At 37.0% G+C, this 21785-nt stretch overlaps 1 protein-coding gene across 1 annotated transcript; it reads left to right on the forward strand.

Annotated features, from left to right (window-relative positions):
• Positions 1-4376: 4376 nt before the first annotated feature.
• Positions 4377-21574, forward strand: LOC131678893 (zinc finger protein 512B-like). The gene is made up of 2 exons (XM_058959316.1): positions 4377-4417; positions 19218-21574. The coding sequence occupies exons 1-2, from the start codon at positions 4406-4408 to the stop codon at positions 21114-21116; spliced, it is 1911 nt and encodes a 636-aa protein (XP_058815299.1). The 5' UTR covers positions 4377-4405; the 3' UTR covers positions 21117-21574.
• Positions 21575-21785: the final 211 nt, after the last annotated feature.

The following is a 21785-nucleotide window of genomic DNA, read 5'->3' on the forward strand; positions in this document are numbered from 1 at the left end:
GCAGCGCAGCTGGGTTCGATTCCCAACCCCGCACATAGAGTTAGAGATTTTTTCAAACGAGATTTCTCTTACCCGCAAAGAAGCGAACGACTCTAAGGTTAAAACCTCTATAATAAAAAAAATAATAAATTCATAAAAGTGGGACAATATCTTTTTGAGGCCTTAGATATTATAGAACCTAGGTGTCCTTGGAAAAATATTCATAATATAATTCAACAATTTCTATTTTTTAGACGGTTGAGGACTTCTGCAAAGTTGTATAATATTAAATTTCGAACATTTTTGTTGAAAATACCTTATACAAACTGTAGATTTATTTTTTGAGCCGAAATTGTTGTTCTTTGGCAGTTTAATTTTAAAATTGGTATTTATTTTTAACTTTTCCATTAACCGCAAATGATAAACTCAATCTGTTCTATATACTTGTAGGTGCGTGTAAAATAAAGCATTTTGTTAATAGCTAATAATGTATATGAAATAAAAATAATATTATCACCTTTTATGTTATAAACCGTAGATGCTAAAATATAATAAGAGTGTCATCAATTATTGAAAATTCAGAAAAAAAAGAGTAGTCTAACAGATGACATTCCAGTCTACATACAAAGAGAATCAATAATGTTCAAACCTCTGTAGATTATTTTCTTGTACAATATGCCAATAAAGCCAAAGAATGTAAACTCCTAAAGTGGAACATATTTTCGAAAACTTTCTCAACAGACAAGATCACATAATTTCCAAATCATCAACTTTGAAGGATTAACAACTTCGAAGAAGTTTTCCAACATAAAACAGCGCATCTTTTGTTATACAAATTCTAGTTATTAATTCTTCTAGAAGAAATTGTGGAAAATTAGCTCTTGAAAAATGGTAAGTATCTTGGTGCCTTCAGCGAAGTTGTTGATAATATAATTTTAAACTATTTTGTTGAAAATATGAAAGCTACTTGAATGCAGTATATCGACCATATTTAGGGAAAAATTAAGCAAGTTCTCTTCAATATAACTGTTTTTGTAAGCTTCAGAGACTCATACCTTGAATGCAATGTGAGTTTTATTGTTTGTAAACCAGAACACAGAAGAGATTTATCAAATACAGTATGTCAGAATAATTTGTTTAAAATGTTTTCTTTTGCGTATAGTTTATTATATTTCGATACTCTGAATAAATCAAGTATTCAAATCTTCAACAAAGTAGTTTAAAATAGCATTTTCGAAAACTTTGCTGAAGGCATTAAGTCATGAGCTAAATTTTCTTGAAGAATAAATTCTCTATAATTACTTCTAGAAGGAAAACCCACCAAATTTTCATCAGAGGATGTGCTATCTTACGTTGTAAATTTCTTCTATGATACTTAACATCGAAATTTCACAGTTCCAAATGAAAGTGACCGTGACCGTAAAAAAGTTTTCGGGCATTTGTCTTACTTTTCTTGACTATTCAAGCTCACAACTTGACAACGAGTTCTAATACCTAGTACACAAAATTTTATTAGGCCATTAAATTCAGCTCTCAAAAATACACCATTAATAGGTTGAAATATTCATTCACCGAAACGTACACGCCGCACCAACTGCTTACTAAAGACCGCTCTAAGGTTGCCACTAAGTTTTTGGTGTATTTTGCTATTTGCTATTTTCGGTAGTATTAAGCCTGCCATTTTCATTGAAACGCAAGAACAATTTTTAAAACAGAATTTAATTGATAAGTAATGGCTAATTAAACCAATTTTATCATTTCTGTATCCTAAAAACAATTTTTGAATTTCACTGAATGTGGTGAAATTGGCACCACTTGCATCTGGTAATTATTCAAGCTGCATAAATCGTTACATAACGCAGAGCTGATTTTTGTAACAGCTTGTGTTCTTATTCAGTCTTTCGATATGAAAATTTGCGATGTTATAACAGATCGGCTAAGCGCGGTGTTTCAGGAAGCGCGGCTGTTCCTTTCGATCGGGAAAGGCCACGTGGAATTTTGGGTAAATGCGCTAATATATTGAAATTTTTATTAACTCCAATCCTGTTCAGCGTTTTTATCTCAACCCTGCGCAATCTCAAAAAATATATTTTCAGCAAATGTTGAAATGTATGCATGTTTTTGGTGAATAAGTTTATGTTTAATAGACAATCAACCTATTCAAACTTTGTTTTCCATTCGAAAAATTACTTTAATCCACATTTTGGAACATTTCTCCAAAAAAGCTCACAATTGGTCGGTGTTAAGTCAAACTGGACTAAGCCGCAAAACATAAAAAAGAGGTAATGATAGCACTGGATAAAGAATATCGTCAGCTACATTCGACTTTTGGCAGATTTTAAATATGTTACAATAAACAAGACTTATGGCAATTATTTTATTTTATATTGATGTAATTTGACAATTATGAGATCTCGGTTAAGAGATAAGTTACAAGATTCCATTCCCACAAGTCGTCATTTTTTTTCGCTTATTTTCAGTATGGGTGTCTTCGGCAAAGTTTTAGAAAATATCATTTCAAAAAACTTCGCCGAAGACGCTACGTGTCTTTTTTTTCTTCTTATTATTGAAAGAAATCCGTTAAAAAATTCAAAAAAAAAACAGTTTATAGAGTGGCATACAAAGAAATTATAATAGCTTGTCACATAGAAACTCGTTTAGTAGTACATTCCAAATAAAATTTATGTGGGCGACCAACGCAGTTTATATTTGAATTTTTAGCAGTGCTACCCGCATATTAGTCCCATGTGCATTTTCATCGGTTTTGAATTAACCTCAGAGTTGGGTCTCATTTTTATTGGACTATCGAATAACGTACTAAAAATCATTGATTTTTTTTAAATGTACAAAAAACACCAACTAATGTCAGTCCCATACGAAAAGTACTCACATACCAGTCCCTTATGCATTTTGGATGAAAGCTGCAGACAATATTTATCTGTTATAATGTTGGCATAGTGTAGTTGTAAATAAGAGGGGACGGGCATAGCGTAGTTGGTAAATCGATTGCCTTGTACGCAGCTCACCTGAGTTCGATTCCCAGCCCCACACATAGAGGCGAATGACCCTACGGTTAAAACCTCTATAATCAAAATAAAAAATAGCAACTCACACGGGTACAAAACAAAAATCTTATGGGCACATTTTCTCAACATGATAATTTCGCATATGAGACTGTTATGTTAGTACCAGAAGTTTATTTTACAGATAATTGCTCCAGAATTGATCTAGAGAGTAATCGTAACATCATTCACTTTTCTGTGGCTGTTTGGTCCTTTCAAGTAATCAAAACTATTCAAAATTACATATTACATTTTTAAAACTCTTTCTGAATCAAAATCCTGAATTCGTTGTACGCCATTTGATCGGTCCAATTTTTGACAGTTCTCTCAGTCAAATTGTGCTTCGCCGATAACGCGATGTTGGCTTCCAAAGCGTTTGCAGTGTCGGGCTTGTTAGTCAAGGCCACCGACTTAACATACTCCCATAAAAATAGACGGACGGTGTTAGATCGTTGTTGATCTTGGTGACCCACTGACTGGACCAAAACGAGACATAGCAAGATCGATCGAAGCGATCTTTGTATGAGCCGTAGCTCCACCATGTTCCAGGACCAATGAAGTGAGTAAATCGCTATCATAAGCATTATATGTGTATGGTTCGACCTGCACCTGATTCAGTAAAGCTTGCAACACAAATTCAACATCCCTAGGTCGCCCCGCTGATTGCGATAATAATCGGAAAATGACGCCTTGCGTTGTACTTGCACTTGCCCGTTGGTTTTCCTCGATATAATGATGAATGATGCTCATAAGCGTGCCGTGCGCCCCGTTTCACCCGTTGCGGGTGGCATGCCTGCGCATCACGCTTGCATGGTAGCATGAGTGAAAAGAAAAATAAAACAACGTAATCCAAAATGCACCACTTATTAGCAGCTAGTTGGAACCGTTTGTTTATACCAACGAAACCAAGCCGATCACGAAGGGCCCTAAGGCTGCCACGGCTGTCGATCGCTGTTATCCGCATGTTTCCATTTCATTTCCCCGCGTGGTTTAGCCGGAAAAGCAGTCAGCGCAAGGCAGCTTAGTGCAGGAAAAACGAAAGTACGCCACGGTGAGCATCATTAGCAAGAAAACCTTTTACCTGCCTAGTTTACTATGCATTGGCTTATCGTTACACAAATATTACCAAAAGCATTTGAAAGATGACACAAATACAATCGCATTACGGTGTGAATCTTCAGCTGGAAAAACCCGCCCGCACCCATCGACGGCCACCGCTGAAAGGCGCTTTGGTAGGTGGCGGTAATTGGCAGGCTTCCGCCCGCCTCGCTTCAATTGTTTAATTAATATATAAATAGACGAGGTACTCGGAAAATCATAACCAGTAAACTTTCTTCTCTCAAACCATCTATAGGAGTATCGCAATGAAGTTTACGGTAAGCAGAGGTTTTTCGTGTATGTTGTTCTATGGGATACAAGAATGGGACGTTGCAACAGCTGAGACAAACAAGGACATTTTATGCATTGAAAGTGATACTACTAGTGAGAACAGTTGAGAATAGAACGACAATTAAAAAATTGTGGTTAAAAGGACATTTACAGTGAAGAAAAACTTTGGAACAATTGATGAGTGAACTTAAAGTGTTATGTGGACAGTACATCGTAATTATGGTTCAATCGTTAGTAGTAAATCAGCAGTGTTTCTACTGATCTGTTACAATAAATAAGAGATGGACTCTAAGCAGTGATCAATTTTACTTATTTCCTTTTCGACATTGGAACTCTCAAGTCTTACTTGACTGTGTGTTAACGTGAAGCAGTTGTACAGGATTACCAACGGGATTCGAAACAAACATCATTTTCAGTGAAAGGCTGTTGAACATTTCGTTTATAGTTATAATACGCTTTTAATATATAATCGGATTGGATATATTTTATTTCCTCATATACTATTCTGTGCGATTAAACTTCGTTGTTACGGTTGCGATTGAGTTGCTGCAAATCAATCCAAAGTGATCGAACGGATTATGACAAAAATGAAAAGGTTTCATTGATATGGTTTCTGTTAATCAACTGCAAACTATTGGAAAACCTATCGATGTTGAGTGTGGTATTCGTCTTCAATGCATACAATAATATCTAAGGAACGCACGTGGAATGTCTCGTGCATGCATGCTTTCATACAGTGCTAATGACTCATATTTGTGATCTCTCCAACTAATGATGTTTGATCCGCTATGTCACTGTTATGTTATTATGATAAAATTATATTCAGTTCTGATAGTAGTTCAAATGCCCAAAGTGGAATCGGACATATACAAGTCCTCTTAAACTCGACGTTGAGAGTTATTTTAGGTTTCAATGAAACTATTTGAACCATAGATTTCCAACTAAGATACAATCCGGAAATAAGGAATAATAAGAGAAAAAACCTTGATTATTTTTGAAAACGACAACAAACGTTTGACGGCATCTTAAATGCGCATGAGGTTAGGTTAGATGTGCACAAAAATCGCTAGAATGTGATATAATATCGTTAGTGGTTCACCTATAGAAGTGGTTCTTATATTTTCACTCTCCCCTGCCATTAAATATATTAGTGAATAGGAAAAAAATAATGGGATTCCTTATATACATGGGTGGAACGGCAGTTTACGTTAATATGAAGTACGCTGGCCTATCCATAAAATCGTAAAATTATTCTAGAAAGGAGTTCTCTGAGTTTCGTATAAATTCTTTTTAAACTTTCTGGAAATTCGTGAAATTGGTCTGAGTAGCATTCTAAATCTCGGAAGCTTGCAAGTCTTTCTTGATTTGAGATATTTGGATGATTATGTAAACTATACGTATACATACCGTGATTAGGGCCGCAGCGTGCAATTGGCCGGATCAACCCCAGTAACGGTACTAACCCCAGGGGCACGAAAATCTTACACTACACACCAAAAAAATCTGAATTTTATCGTTGACGCAATTGCAAACATGACACAATTCAACAAACCGTAATTTACGAAATGACGGAACATTGCCGTGTTCCATTTAATTTTACATGAAACATATACTTTACATGCGCGATGACATAAAATTACACTTCCTACCATTCAGAACAAACGCCGTATGTGGAGTAAAATTACATGATTTACGAAATTAAACGTCATGTAAAATTAAAATCAAACGTAAAACTAGTCATTTTTGATGCTCGTATATGTCAGGGTCAGGAGACGTAAATTTACACTATTTTTTCTAGGTGTGTACTTCACTGGAATACGACATACAATAAGCAAAAATCAATGTGCCACCTCCAGGTACATACAAAATTATTGTTCGCAAGTCGAACTAAAAACGGAAACCAATGTACAAACCAATAGGGCGCAAAACTGAGATTTCACGAAGGGCTCCAGAAGACCACTGTCCTATTCCGATTTATGCACAATAAATGGTAAAAAAATTAAAGTGTATACAACAATTAATCTTAAATTTAAAGTGTATACAACAATTAATAACGCACGTGTTTGAGTTTTGCGACGCGAAAATTTCAAAATAAATTGCTTCAAATTGGAAAGATAGCGAAAGTTATTGCAAACTTTATCGTTCGTTTTCTCACCCGAGCAGCACCGTTTGTTGACTAGAAGTTTCTGCAACATAATTAGTTGAAAAAAAATGTACGTTATTCAACTGATTTAGCAACCAAAAAAGCGCACCAGCGAAAGTTAATTGTTATGCAACAAACCGCGGCCATTACATGTTGCAAGTGTTGCTTGGGCAATTTCATAGAAACATAAATGGAACAGACTAGCTATAGTAAAGATCGTGGCAGGAGGTGGGCATGGCGGACTTGATAAATCGATTGCCTCGTACGCATCTCACCTGAGTTCAATTCCCATCCCCGCACATAGGGTTAAAGATTTCTCAGAGATTGTTTTAACTCGAAAAAAGAGGCGAATGACCTCAAAAATCAAACTTCTAGGTAATCGAAATATAAAAAATTGAGAAGACAACTCCATGTCATACCGTGAGAATTTAAGTCTAATCGGTATCAGAAGTAGTTCCGCAACAACACAAAGTGGCCGGTCCCCAACCTAAGCTCACGCAATCCTGTGCTAAGTTGATTCTGCGGTTAAAATTTTGAGCCACTTGATAATTTTGGTGTTCCTGGAAGTGCCCGAAACTCCTCGTTTGATCTAGAATCACTAAAACCAGTCGGTTTTCTTAGGTCTTGTATTTGGAGACTCTCAAAGAGAAAAAATGTAGCCTTTTCAATGAGTCTCATCAAATATCTATTCAAAAACGTCTTGTTAGTAAGCAGCATTTGAATGCACCACAGCAGTAAAAAAGAATTTTAATAACTGTACAGTAATAGAGCCGTATATTTTGTCAAAAGCGGCTTTTAAATTGCATTTAAAACTAGTCGGTGATCGCGCCATCGATCTCTACTTTATAGGCGGGAGTGTATAGGCGATTGCCATTAATAAAATACTTGTCGTCAGTAACATCATTTACTTGCTTTTGATATCATAATGCTGAGCTTTGTTAGGGCGTACCGATATCGCGCTCTTCAGAATAGGTGTTTTACAGGTTAGTTCATTTATGATTCATCCTAAACGCAAAGATATAAGAAATTTTGAGGACGAGTCAGGTGATAGCACAGCAAAAATGTTGTCACCTATCTTTTCTCGACGACGGTTGGATGCTACCGCTCAGTCGGGCTTAAACTAGGCATAGCGCTTACGTTTCAGTGAACCGCGCAAACGAGTGGATCACAGGTTTCCTTGTGAGAGGCTGCCGCTTCCGATGCACAGTGGGATAGAATGCTACTTTCGACGCTCAAAACTTCTACGCCCTGGAGGATTAATGGTTTCAGCAAAATATCTTGCATGGAAATGAGAATTATTTCGACAACTATTGTTTTGATCTAGATAACTAGAAACAGATCTAGATCAATTCTATCTTTTGACAGAGGCGTCCTATAAAAAAATCTTCAGTAAAGTTCTCGACAAACACATGATTACAGCCAACTGTCAAAATTCACTTTCAGTGGAAATTCCGGACAAACCGTTACTTGCCAGCCACAGATGTTGGTAGTAAACAAAAAAGAATAGTTTTCTCTTTAATAAACTACTGTGAACTCTGTTCAGCCAGTAACGGCTTGTCCGGAATTTGCATTCAAAGATAATTTCAACAGTTGGCTTTTATGCCGTAATCATATGTTTGTCGAGAGTTGTTTGTTTTAATATTATTAACAGACATATCAAAGACGCTATACTCTATAACCAACGTAGATGGTAGTACACTGCCCATGATCGCATTTTTGTCCCGTTTTGTATGGGATTTCCTATCTTGATGGGACTGGTTTGCGGTCATGGACATTACATGACATTTAAAAAACTCGAGAAAATGAATTTAACATATTAACAAAAGCACTGTTTTTGAGCGACTTAGTGGAATAAATGATACAATACACTGATGAAGTCTGCAAGTCGTAGCCGAAATACGTATCTGTAACAGTAAAGTGCATTTTTGCATTTTGTTCATCATAGTGGAAATAAAAACGGAAGACAACGGTAAAAGCGTTTAATAAATTTAACATTTGTTATGAAAAAATCTCTGGAAGGAATGTTTTATTCCTAAATCTTCAAAAATGCACAATAATAAAAAAAGGTTCCAAAGAGCGATAAATTTTATTATATCATTTGAAGGGTGTTTCATCATAAATATTGAAAAAACATGTCCCGCGAAATTTTTAATAATCCTCGAATCGGCAGATGGCTGCAGCTGATATGTTGTTACTGACTAGTAGAGACCTTGAACTTTATAACCACAAAGAGAAAAACATGTGCAAATTCATGTGCAATAGTTCCTAGTTTGATTGATAATTTTTGAGTCATCTATAAATCTATAAAGTATAAGTGAATTTATCTTGACCAAACAAATTGTTTTCGTTTTTAAATACTAGTCACAAACAAATTTTCAACTGCCGCTTCGTGGGTGATTAAAATTTTTGTGGGGCCTATTTTTTCAATATTTATTACGAAAACACCCTTGGCAACTTTTTTATTGTATATTTTCCAAGATTTATAAATAATTTTTTTCATATGATTTTTTCAAAACAAAAATGTTAAAATTTATTTTCTCAAGTATTTTTTGAATGCCATCTAGCGGTTATAGAATATAAGTTTCTTTGAAACATAACGGGTGTTCATTGAAAAATAAGAATGATTTCAATACCTTTCTGTAACTAAAGTAAAGAGCGTATTTTTTTTTCTCTCCAAGAGAATTTCTCTCTGGACATCCTACAAATGGGTGGCATGTTTCTTTTCGCTCAAATGCTATCAGTTCAATCGAAGATGGCGTCGAAACAGCTAGCACTCCGCGAACGTGTTGTACGGTTTTACGAACACCTGGTCATCGTGGAAAAAAGTTTACGGTAGATCACTTTTGAGACGCAAACGTGCCCGTGAGTACAGTTTACCGAATACTGGCATCTGGGTTCCAGCGTAAAAAAAATCAGCTTTTTTCAAAAAAATTTCAGAAAGATGGGTGAAGCGAGTTGATCGAAACTTTTGTATATTATACTACATCATTTCAAAAAATTCTGTAAATTTTAAATGCAAAAATATCAACTAGCGACTTGGTGACGAAGCTTTTTGTGGAACGTCTCTGGAAAAACACGATTTGCGGTGTTATCTGCCATTCAAAAACTACTTGACCGATTTATTTCAAATTTTGCATACACTTTCTACGTAAAAATACCTAACCCCTACGTTGAGTTTTTGGGACAATTTTTCAATTAAGGGGACTTTTTACTTTTTCTTGAAAAACAGCGATTCCGCAATTTTATTAGTTGGGGTGGGCTTGGCGTAGTTGGTAAACCGATTGCCTTTTACGCAGCGTACCTGAGTTCGAGTCCCGACCCCGCACATAGGGTAAGAAATTTTTCATAAGAGACTTTTCTAACCCGAAGAGGCGAATGACCATAAGGTTAAAACCTCTATAATTGAAACAAAAAAAAATTAGTTAAAAAACCCCTTAATTGAAAAATTATTTTAAAAACTCAGCGTAGGAGTTAGGCATTTTTTACATAGAATGTGTATGCAAAGTTTGAAATAAATCGGTCAAGTAGTTTTTGAATGGCAGTTAACACCGCAAATCGTGTTTTTCAAGAGACGTTCCACAAAAGCTTCATCATCAAGTAGCTTGTAGATATTTTTGCATGAAAAAATTAATTAGATATTTTTGCAATAAAAAATTGAAATGATGTAATATAATGTACAAAAGTTTCGATCAATTCGTTTGACCCAGCTTTCTAAAAATATTTGACAAAAAAACTGATTTTTTTACGGTGAAACCCTTACCCCCATTAACGGAGAGACGGCTGTGTTTACATCAATAGTGTATTCGGACTACTCATTAAAAAAAAACATGATTTGTCATTTGCTGCTATGATTTTCGTGATTATTCATCTTATAAGTGAGATTTTTCAACTGATTTTTTTCTGGAAATGGAAATGATCTAACGACTTTGGAAAAGTTGTGGAGATTACTTTCACGAATATCTTTGCTGAAAAGATATAGCTAAGAAGTTATAGCTCATTACATTCGGATGACAACCAAAATTATGTTTTTGTAACTATCCTTTCAATTATCATTCCTACAGTTAAATCATACTACTTCGGAATTCAGTCGCTAGGGCGCTATTATCAACTTTTTAATAAAGCTAGATAGAAATGTGGTGTCTTCGAAAAAGTTGTAGGTCCTATCATTTTAAACATGTCTTCTAAACATGCAAACTTTGTAGGTTCTGTATGTATCGAGTTAGAGAAGGTTTTAGTTAAAACATTTACTTACAATTCATGCTTTCAAAAATGCGTTCCATTGAAAAGTTGATAACATCACCGCCCTAGCGACTGAATTTCGAACTAATATGAAATGAACCAAAAAAGCGCTAGATGTCACACAACAACTTTGCCAAAGACACCATAACTCTAAAACGAAAGATAAAGAAAGGACGTGTGAATTGTGGGTTATCTTTTTTTGGACGCTAGGTACCCCCAGGATTACCCCCTCGAATTACGAAAATGCTCGTGAATTGAAAAGTAGTACATGTACTAATCTTATTTTTTCTAGACAACATGAACTACTAATAAAATGACGTATTTTTACCATAAAAACAATGTTAATTGGAAATGCAGATTTTTTTTCCTGTAAAAATGCAAAATGTGGGTTAGACCCTTTTGGACGCCAACCATTCAATTAGAGCTGACTGACCGTTCAAAAGTTATTGATTTTAAAACTTTTGCTAATTTTACCTAAAACTAAAACTTTAAACTTAGAGCCATAGTACTCAAGTGAGAGCAAGGATGTGAAGTAAACAGATCGGAAAACTAGAAGTGGCAGGGTCATTAGAACAGGCTTAATATCGTGCGGGCTTAATTTTTGCCTTCTGATAATGAGGGTCGAGCTTAGGCAGAATAACTACGAATCACCCGAGTTCACTATCATGTGTCCTTGATAAAGGTAGACGTATCTATCTTTACCGTGACAACCGGTTGTCACGGTAAAGATAGATATGTCTACCTTTATCAAGGACACATGATAGTGAACTCGGGTGATTCGTAGTTATTCTGCCTAAGCTCGACCCTCATTATCAGAAGGCAAAAATTAAGCCCGCACGATATTAAGCCTGTTCTAATGACCCTGCCACTTCTAGTTTTCCGATCTGTTTACTTCACATCCTTGCTCTCACTTGAGTACTATGGCTCTAAGTTTCATAACTTTCCCTACCCAGTAATCTCTAGCTAATTGAATGTCGTTAAAACGTAAAAAAGAAAATGTGACTAACATAGTCGAAATAAAAAAGGAAAAAAAAACTAAAACTTAAAACTTTTGCTAATTTTACCTTACCTAAACTTCTAAATCGCAAGAGATTGACCTATGATCTCTTCTGGGAGGATAGGGATATCTTGATAAGACAAACAAGTTTTCGAAACATACTGAAGCTATATCTACAATATTTAAGAAGTTATGTTGAATAAAAGCTTTTAAGAGGTCATTCACAAACAACGGTCAATAACTTCGAATGTAATATAGAGATTTTTTGTCTTTAGTAAACATGTTCGCAAAAACAAGTTCTCTGACATTTCTAAAGAATCCATCTTGTTTCTCACACTTTGAAAAAAAAATTGAAGCAAATATCACACTTCAAGGGGGATTAATCACTATACCTATATCATCAAAATAATGGTCTTGGATCACCATAAAACATCCCAGAAGACATCATTGCTGTACACTTTACCGTTTTCACGTGAATAATTCTTCGCACGTTTTTGACGAAAAAACCACTGTGCAATGCACAATGGGCAAAAAGTGTCCCCCAGAGTTACTTAATTAGTAGCCGCGGTATTCCTATCATAATTTATATATCAAAAAGTATAACAAGTATGATTTTAACATTACTAAGACTACCTTTAAACATAGAATTATTATTAATTAAGGAACTGTCTGTACGAAAAAATCGAAGACCAGTACAAATAAATAAAATAAATAAATAAAAGTTGCGGAATTTGATAATAAATCAAACGCAACTGGTTTGGTCAACTGCAAGCATCTGTTGCCAGCGTTACAGGGGTTTGAGTACACGGAATATTCCTGGTGTTAGGGTAAAGTAGTAAAACTGTCTAAATATTTGACTTTATTCGTTTTAATTTCAGTTTCTAAGTGTTAACAATCACGATAGGATAAGTTTTTTGTCTGAGAATGCTATTTATGGTACTTACGGGACTGGTGTGATAGGAGAGTGTTGCGTATGTGGGTATTTTCGTGAGGAACAAACTAAATTTGGACTATTTTGAATTCTTTTCGAATTCAATAAACAAGTATTTCTTCCCTGTTATTTTCCGTTAGGTTAGTAGTAAGGTGTTTCCACATTACGGGGTCTGAGAAATGTTTTTAATGGCATTTTTTTCTGAAAATGACGCCATACTAGATTATAGACTGCACGCGTGGGTAAATATAATAACGTAAAAGCATAAAATAATGGGATCGAAAGGAAGATCTTATTCGAGTTTCACAACCCTGGACCACATTTACCATATTCTGTCTATTTGCTATACTAATCCATATGACATCATGCTAAAAAAGTCATCGGTCTCACTTCTTAAATGATTTTTATTAGGACCACTTTCTTCGTCGGAGTGAATTTGCTAAAATGCTTTCTACTAATGGCGACATTGGATTTTTTGAAAAATGGGGTTTTTGATAAAATTTCAAGTTTATGCCTGTTGAAGTGCTCCTGAATTGTCTTAGGTTTTTTCAGCATTTTTTTATTTTTCTAGAGATCTAAATGGAGAAGTGTAGCGAGTTAGTTTAAACAATTTTTGGAATATAAGAGCAATTAATACTTAGTAAAAAGTGCAATTTTTGGTGTTTTTCAATAGATTTTCTTCAAAACTAGGTATCTTGAAAATTTTTAATGGATAGAAGACATTTCAAATAGTTGAGCCGAATATGGGGGCGTAATTTTGTTGTATATTCATACAAAATAACACAGTTCTACAAAATAAAACAATTCAGTTGGGCTTAATTCACAATTTGTTTTTCAGAAAATAGAAAGAAAATGGTGAAAAATTACGTTTTCCGGTTGTGTCTAGAACATCAAGAATCGCATTTGACGATTTTTTAAAATTATTTAGTATATTAATAACCACCTGGCTGGATTGAAAAATACGTAAATATAAAAAAGTATGTCGAGTTAGTTGCAAACTATGGCGTATATTTGAATGCTGAATTGAATGACGTATTCCAATTTTGCATACAAAGTCTCATTACCAAGTTAGGTACCTTAAGGTACAAAAAATGCAGAAGAGTCAGGAGAGTGCAAATGAAAATCTGATCTTTAGTTTTACTTTTTAACGACATTCAATTAGCTAGAGATTACTGGGCAAGGAAAATTATGAAAATTTAGAGCCATAGCACTCAAGTGAGAGCCAGGATGTGTAATATACAGATCGGAAAGCTAGAAATGGTAGGGACATTGGAAACAGGTTTAAAATCCTACAGGCTAACCTTTTGTCTTCTGTTGGCAGAGTTCAAGCTTGGGCAGCAAAACTACGAACTACTCAAGTCTACCAACATGTCTCCTGGTAAAGACAGACAAGTGCCTCTTTACCGAGAGAACCGACAAAAGAGAAACCACGTAAGATTACCACTGATAACCTGTCGACGATTATGAATGACAATGAAGTGCTGCTGTTCATCTCTGTTTGCCTTTACAATTTAGATCACATAATTCCGAAATAGTCAATTTTGGAGACTTTGTATTTTCGGAAAAGTTTTACAACAGAATACAGTGCTTCTTCTGTTACATTAATTTTGGCAAATAAGCTTCCTAGAGGTAATTACGGAGTATTAATTATTCAAAAAATAATTAGAGATTTAGTGTCATTAACAAAGTTGTCGTTATTTTTATAATTTAGTGTAAAAGAAATAATCAAATGCTCGTTAAACGCGATCCTAAAGCATTAAAGCCAAACGGAAAACGCCATTTTTCATCATTTTTTTTTTCTATTTTTCGAAAAATAATATGTGGTCTTGTTATATTTTTTGGAATCCCATATTCTTTTATAAAAAGCATAAAATGTCGAGGGTTCTATAATAAAAACCTTAATAACACATACCCCACATGCCGTAGCTACTAGCTCATTAAATAAATTACGCCCCCATATTTGGCTCAACTATTTGAAAAGTCTTCTATACTTTTGTAGATACAATGAACCAAAACTTCGAAAATCCGCTTATAAAAGCGGAATACCCGATCAGAAGGAAATAACACAATTATAACTCATGCAGATATTTTGTTACGAAAAAAATCCTATCAAATTTTGTTATAAAGTAGAAACCGTTAGGTGTTAAAATAACAAAAATTCTAACAAAAAATTCTCTACGAATATCACATTTATAACAAACGGTGATAGCAATATAACACGATCATAACAACTTGAGATAGCATAATTAAACCCAACATAGGGTATTACTTATTGTATAATATCAACGATTTTAGCGTGCACGTCTAAAAATAGAATACGAGAAAAATAAAGCATACATTAGGGCGCTTTTTGCTTGGGAGCAAAAAGCTTTTATAGCATTGCCAAATGATTGCATACTTGCTAGCTGATTTTTATAGTGACTATATGACACGCAGATTATTATTTGTCGATATTGCCGCTTTGAACCTGGGTATTCCGAGTTTGATGGGAAAGTTTCCTGTATGAACCAACGACGTTGTTTTCGACTGATGTTTAATGTTTGCATAATATTCCACGCATCCGTCAAGGGCAAAACGATTGTAGATGTATAAGACGTTTCCAGAACGCACACATTGAACTTTGCCCAAGCCTAAGTGCTGCTTGTTTTCCTGGTGTCATACGCTTTGTTTTTATTCAGTTTTACTCACTAATACAGCAGCCTATATGATGATAGACTGAATAGCTTTATATTTTTTTTTTAGATTAGGAAAGAGGGGCTATTTTTAGATTCTAAATAGTGCGCTTTGGCGCTTCTCTTGTACGTTAACGTGTTTTACATGGTTTTTAGAAATAATGTCGATGCGACATGGTAACATTAAGCGGATATTTTACGTACAATACTTTACGGAGAATACGACAAATCTTATTTAGGATTCCGCATAGATTCAAAGCAACAAATGAGTTTTGAGGTTTCAAAATAAGTCTCTTTTGGGGATTTGTTATTGGCATTTTTGATATGGGGAAAACTAAACAAACCCGTATAATTATCTCGCACCTAATAAATTGTTAGAAATGCAAATCATTCACGGAAGTTGCAAATATAACAGATATATGAGAAAATTCGAGAAATTGTTGATGCTTCTTCGATGGGACGAATTCTTGAATATTTCATGTTTTTTTCTGTTACGCATTCTCTTCCAAATTTGATTAAATTTTAAGGAGGAAATTAACAAAAATTTTGCATTGAAGTTTTTAGATATTTCAAGAATTATCTAAAACGCATTCAAATCACTTGTTAGTGCAACCATTAAATATCAAACTCATCTTACGGGGAATGAAAAGATATATTACTCAAGTAAACTCAACCACTTTTTATGCGGAGGATTAAATCAAAAAGTCACGATAGTTTAGAAATTTAAAAAAACGCGCAAACTAGAAACCCACAAACTGGATAAGTTTGGAGTGTTCAAAAAAACCTGTCATCTCTTAATCCAACTGCAACCAAGTAAGTCAATCAAACACATTACTGACACGTTCTCCGACCACTTGCATCTAAAACTATTTATACTCAATACGCGGAATTTTGAAAATCCATGTGGAAAGCGCAAATCAAAAATCAAAATCTTCGAAAATTCGCTTTAAAAGGTGAATGACGACGGATAAAAAGAGACTTCAGTGTATAAGCAAATAGACTGTCATTTATGTAACCGTTAGTGTTCAAAGATAATTGTGAAAGAATATATAACTTACTGTAACATCATCGTTGTATGCATACATAAATATCATATTATTAATTCAATGATAGCACCAGAAGATATAATCTTGATATAAGTTTTCTTGCATTCCTGATCGGTATATCATAATGATAACACAGAGAGTAATAAATATCAACATGAGATATAAATTTGATAGCTTTCTGTTATGATGTTCTGATCGGGTAACTACGCATAAAAAGAGACTTTTGTGTATTAGTAAATAGACGGTCATTTATGTAATGTAACGATCATTTAAAGTTTCCCGTTAGCGTTCAAAGATAATTGTAAAAGAATATATAACTTACTGTAACATCTTCGTGGTATGAGCAAGGATGCAAAATGCCTACCTTTTCTGCGGCTGTAATTTTTCTGCCTACATTCTCATTTCTCTCTCGATACTGCTGTCATTCGCTAGTGCAGGACGCCCAGCGCTGTATGGCTGCCTGTGTGCAAAGCAGTAACATGGCAAAAAACTACTGTCCCCAGTACAGCCACCAGACGCGAGCGGTACAGCTTCTCTTTCCTTATTTTACATTTTTTAATATTTTCAATCTTTTTAATATTTTTATTCAAAAATTAAGACAATGAATACGGCTCATTTACGCCACGGCCGGCATCAACGCTTTCGTGTGCGGGCCTCTCCCTTTGACTATGCAGAGAAAAATGTACAAAGCGAGAGAACAAACTTTACTACGCCACCCTCTCACCGAGCAGTCGGAGTACAGCAGCAAAGCAAAAATGTATTCTACTGCTGTACGGGAAAATGTACTCGGTTTGGCTACTGTTCTGGCAAGAGCTGTAGTGATGCGTCGCTGTAGCGGGCTGTACTGCTTGTGCAAATGTAAATATACCGAAAAAAATGTAGTTTATCGGTACCGTTGGCATCCCCATTACTATCATATTAATAATCCAACGATATCACCAGAACATATAATCTTGATATAAGTTTGCTTGCATTGTTGATCGGGATATCATAAAGATAACACAGCTAGTAATAAATATCAACATAATATAAAATTTGATAGCTTTCCGGTATGACGCTCTGATCAGGTTTCCTCATCCATTTGCCCGAAGTACGTGAACGTGCAAGAGACACCGGAACACGTGGTCTTCGAATGCCCTAAGTTCGAAGGGGTATGCCTGATGTGACAATTGATAATAGCGCCGAAGAGATACGCCACAACGAGCATATCTGGGATGCTGTCAACAGAGTGGTTATGAATATACTCTCCGAACTGCAGAGAAAGTGGCGAAGGAACCAACAAAGCAGTGCCGTCGGCTAGAAAGCTGCCGGGAAACCACAAATCGGAACGCTCCGCCGGTGCAGACTAGGTCCACTGCCGGGGACCAGTTGAGTAGTACGCGATGTAGTACCTGGTTCGGATCGTCAGGTGCCAGGGAACCGGACAGCAGGCTTTGCGGGAATCGTCTGACTGACATTGACACCCTACCAGGTAGCTTGTGAGTAAGCTAGATCCACCGCCGAGAATTAGGGCGAGAATATCGCGTCAAATAACTAGCAGTGGGTCGTTGGAGCGCCAGTGAACCGGAAGGAACGCTTCACCCAGAATCGATGGAGATACCTCAGCACCTTCTGACTGGCCCGTTGAGCAGGCTATATCCAGGGGAATAGATCGAGTAGATCGGGATGAAGCGGGGAGCTAAACGGCTCATGGAAACGAACATCGGTATCGGGAGTAATCTAATGCCGAGGAATTCACAGTAGTGTAGATTCACCGCTGCGGACTATCCGACTGTATCATGGCAAAAATGGGAGCTAATTGGCCCAGGAAACAGACACCGCTTCCGAGAGAAATTCCATTGCTAGGGAATTCGGAGTAGGGTGGTTCACCGCCGGATAATATCCGAGTAGATCTCGATTAAGCTGAGAGCAAATAGCTCAAGGAAGCGGGTATCGGTATCGGGAGAAATTCATCCGTCGGGCAACTCTCAGTCGGAGTCAGTCGGTGAGTTCATCACCGAGGACTGTCTGAGTAGATAGGTTAGGAGCTGAATGAGTTGCGGAAACACGAGCTGAATGGTTGATGGGATCAGCATCTAAACAGCTCACTGAAACGAGAGCTAAATGGCAACATAATAGATGTAAATACGAAGTAAGAGAAGAGTCGAGAGTTCAATCGAAGCTCAAAAGTCGAGCCATTTCATGGACCAAGTGAGGCTCCGAGATAAAGTAGAAGAAAGAGGTGCGACGAAAGCAGAAAAGAGCGAAAAAAGAGCAAGGAGTGTATTTAGTAGTTAGGCACGAAAGCGAGCTGTGAGTTCCACATAGTGTACACTACGGGCCAGAAATTTGAGACTTTTTATTATAAAAAAAGAAAAAACTCGTTTTCCGATCTTGTAGAACTGAGTCGAATGGTATGTGAGACTCGGCCATCCAGGCCTTGGTTAAAAGGACGAATTTTGGAGCAATTGCGTTACCTTTCTATATCAGAAAGAACTGTTGATTTGGAACATAAACAATAAAACAAATCCTAATGAAAATGAAATAATATATTTTAATACCACTCTATGTCTGAAATCTGTTTGCAGTTAATTGATGTTTTTATCAAATCATATAGGCTAGGATTTAATTTACTATACTAGAAATGCCAAGTTTCATAATCCCGAAAGCTTCAGAGTTTTTGATCTTTGACCCGAGTGACATAACTGTACGTTGGTGCAAATGCCCGTGTGAATGAAGCATAATAATACACTAATATTTGTTTGACATTCCCATTGCAGATACTAGCCGCTACCCTGGCCGCGGTATGCACGGCTGCACTGGCACTGGAGTCCGACAAACAAACGGCATCCGAGCACAACCACGCCGGCCGCGATGGGCACCTGGAACAGACTCCGGCGGAGGACCGACAATGGCCGACAGCTACCGTGCGCAAGGTAGAGAAACGACACCACGGCAAAAAGATTCACATCTTCCTTGGGAAACCGGGGAAGAGTAAGAAATCTAGCAAAAAGCCAAACACGGATAGCGACGGGGCTGAAACGCAAACTCGAAAAACTCCCGAACTGACCACCCGCTCGGATAAGGCTGAAGATCTGGCAGCTTCTTCAACTTCCGATGCGCCGGATGTCGCCGTTGGCGAAAGTCAGCACTACGAAATCCCGGAGCACAACATCGTGAAAGAGAAGATCAAGATTAAGCATCACCATCATCATCACCATCACAACCACGTGAAAACGGTAGTGAAGAAGGAGCCATATCCAGTAGAGAAGGTGGTACAGGTGCCGATTGAGAAAATTGTTCACGTGCCCAAACCGTATCCGGTGGAAAAAATCGTGGAAAAAGTTGTGCATGTTCCGGTAGAAAAAATTATCCACGTGCCTAAGCCGTACCCGGTAGAAAAAATTGTCGAGAAGATCGTCCATGTGCCCAAACCCTATCCAGTTGAGAAGATCGTTGAAAAACCAGTTCACATTGCTAAGCCTTACCCAGTAGAGGTCAAGGTTCCCTATCCTGTGGAGAAAATTGTCCACGTTGACAAACCCTACCCAGTAGAGAAGATCGTAGAGAAAATAGTTCACGTTCCCAAGCCCTACCCGGTGTATAAGCACGTTCATGTACCCTATGAGGTGAAGGTACCGTACGAAGTTCCAAAACCGGTGCCCTATCCTGTTGAGAAGAAGGTTCCCTATCCAGTGGAAGTAAAGGTACCCTATGAAGTTGAAAGAAAAGTCCCTGTCCCAGTTAAAGTTGAGGTAGAGAAAAAGGTACCTGTACCTGTGAAGGTTTATGTACCGATAGAGAAAAAGATTCCATATCCAGTACCTGTTAAGTCTTCTTCATACCAATTCCAGTTCGAAAAAGACGCGGGATACTCCAACACAAGGCTACATCCATTCGAATCACAGCAACATGAAGTGAAACACTATGGCGATGAATACTACAACGGCGAGGAAGGATATAGGAGAACCACCAAGACAACCTACAAAAAGACTAAGCCGAAGAAAACCAAAAAGACAACCGAGGACTACAGGCAGCAACAGTCGGGTCAACAGCAATCGGCACCAGTGACTGAGGAAACCCAAGACAATCAATCTGGTTCTTATGGTTCCAGCACAAGCTCAGAAAACCACCAATTACAACAAAATGGGGCTCATTATTCACACACAACGATCTACAATCATCCGCATTCGTCTGCCCATGCTAGTGCACAACAACAGCAAGAACAACAACATCAGCAGCAACAACAAGCACAGCAGCATCATCAACAACAACAACAAGACCAACAACATTACAACAGTCAAGAAAGTACCAACTACTTCACCCAACAGCTAATGCAATACCACCAACAACCCAAATACGGGCCCTCGATGTTCCCGCAGCAAAACGACTATCAGACACAATCCGCAAGCAATGAGAACCAATACAGCCATAGTGATCACTACGGCTCCAGTACTACCCAGCAGGAAGTGATTGTAACGCCACCGTCAGCGGCTTCCGCCCAATTCAGTTACGATATATCCCAGCAGGCGATGCCGCAAGCTTTTGCCCTAACCGCACCGTCCAACCCGGGATCGATGTTGCAGCTTGAGTCCCAGCCCCAATCGTTCCATCTCGTCCAGCTTTCGCCATTCCAGTACCAAACCCCGACGGGATTTTCCCTGCCAAATGCAAGATAAGCCAACTACGTCCCCCAAAAAGGAGTAGATAGCCTTTGAACAAGACTGTGAACCAACCTAATTCCTTCGCACCGTTAAGGCCGGTGGATTCGCTCCACGGTCGGCAAACTATTTATGGGGGTTAGCCTCCGGTTCTGAGAAAAAAAAATACCTAAACAAACTATTTTTGTAAAATAGTAATTTTATTCAATTGTTTTCTAGTGCCCTAGCGTTTAAGTCTTGCACGAGGTCAGCTGAACACCGGAATTGCACACTGTCAACGTGTACGTCGAGTAATGTTGCCCGCGGACAGGCCTTGTATAGTTTTGTTTTTTAAATGTATTGATAGAACCAAGAAAACCAAAGCTCATTATCAATGTAAGCGTGATATTAAGGTAGTTTTCTTTTCCGGGAGAGTTTTCTGCGTTTGTGGTTATGATACCGAAGCGGCAGCAAATAGCCCAGACTAACAGTGCAGCCTTGAGAAGAAAAAAACTAACACAATTAGCTAAACTTTTTGTAAATATTATACTTCCTTCTATTGAAGAAACTGATTGCGGTAAGGCAGATTGATGCTAGTAGTTGGAAATACATACGAATGTCGAAAATATAAGGACTATTGTATCATTCCATCCGAAAGATCCATTGATTCCTAGTTTCTACCTTTCTCAGAAAAAATGAAAATTCCAA

Source organism: Topomyia yanbarensis, chromosome 2 (genome assembly GCF_030247195.1).
Source record: "Topomyia yanbarensis strain Yona2022 chromosome 2, ASM3024719v1, whole genome shotgun sequence".
NCBI classification, from domain to species: domain Eukaryota; kingdom Metazoa; phylum Arthropoda; class Insecta; order Diptera; family Culicidae; genus Topomyia; species Topomyia yanbarensis.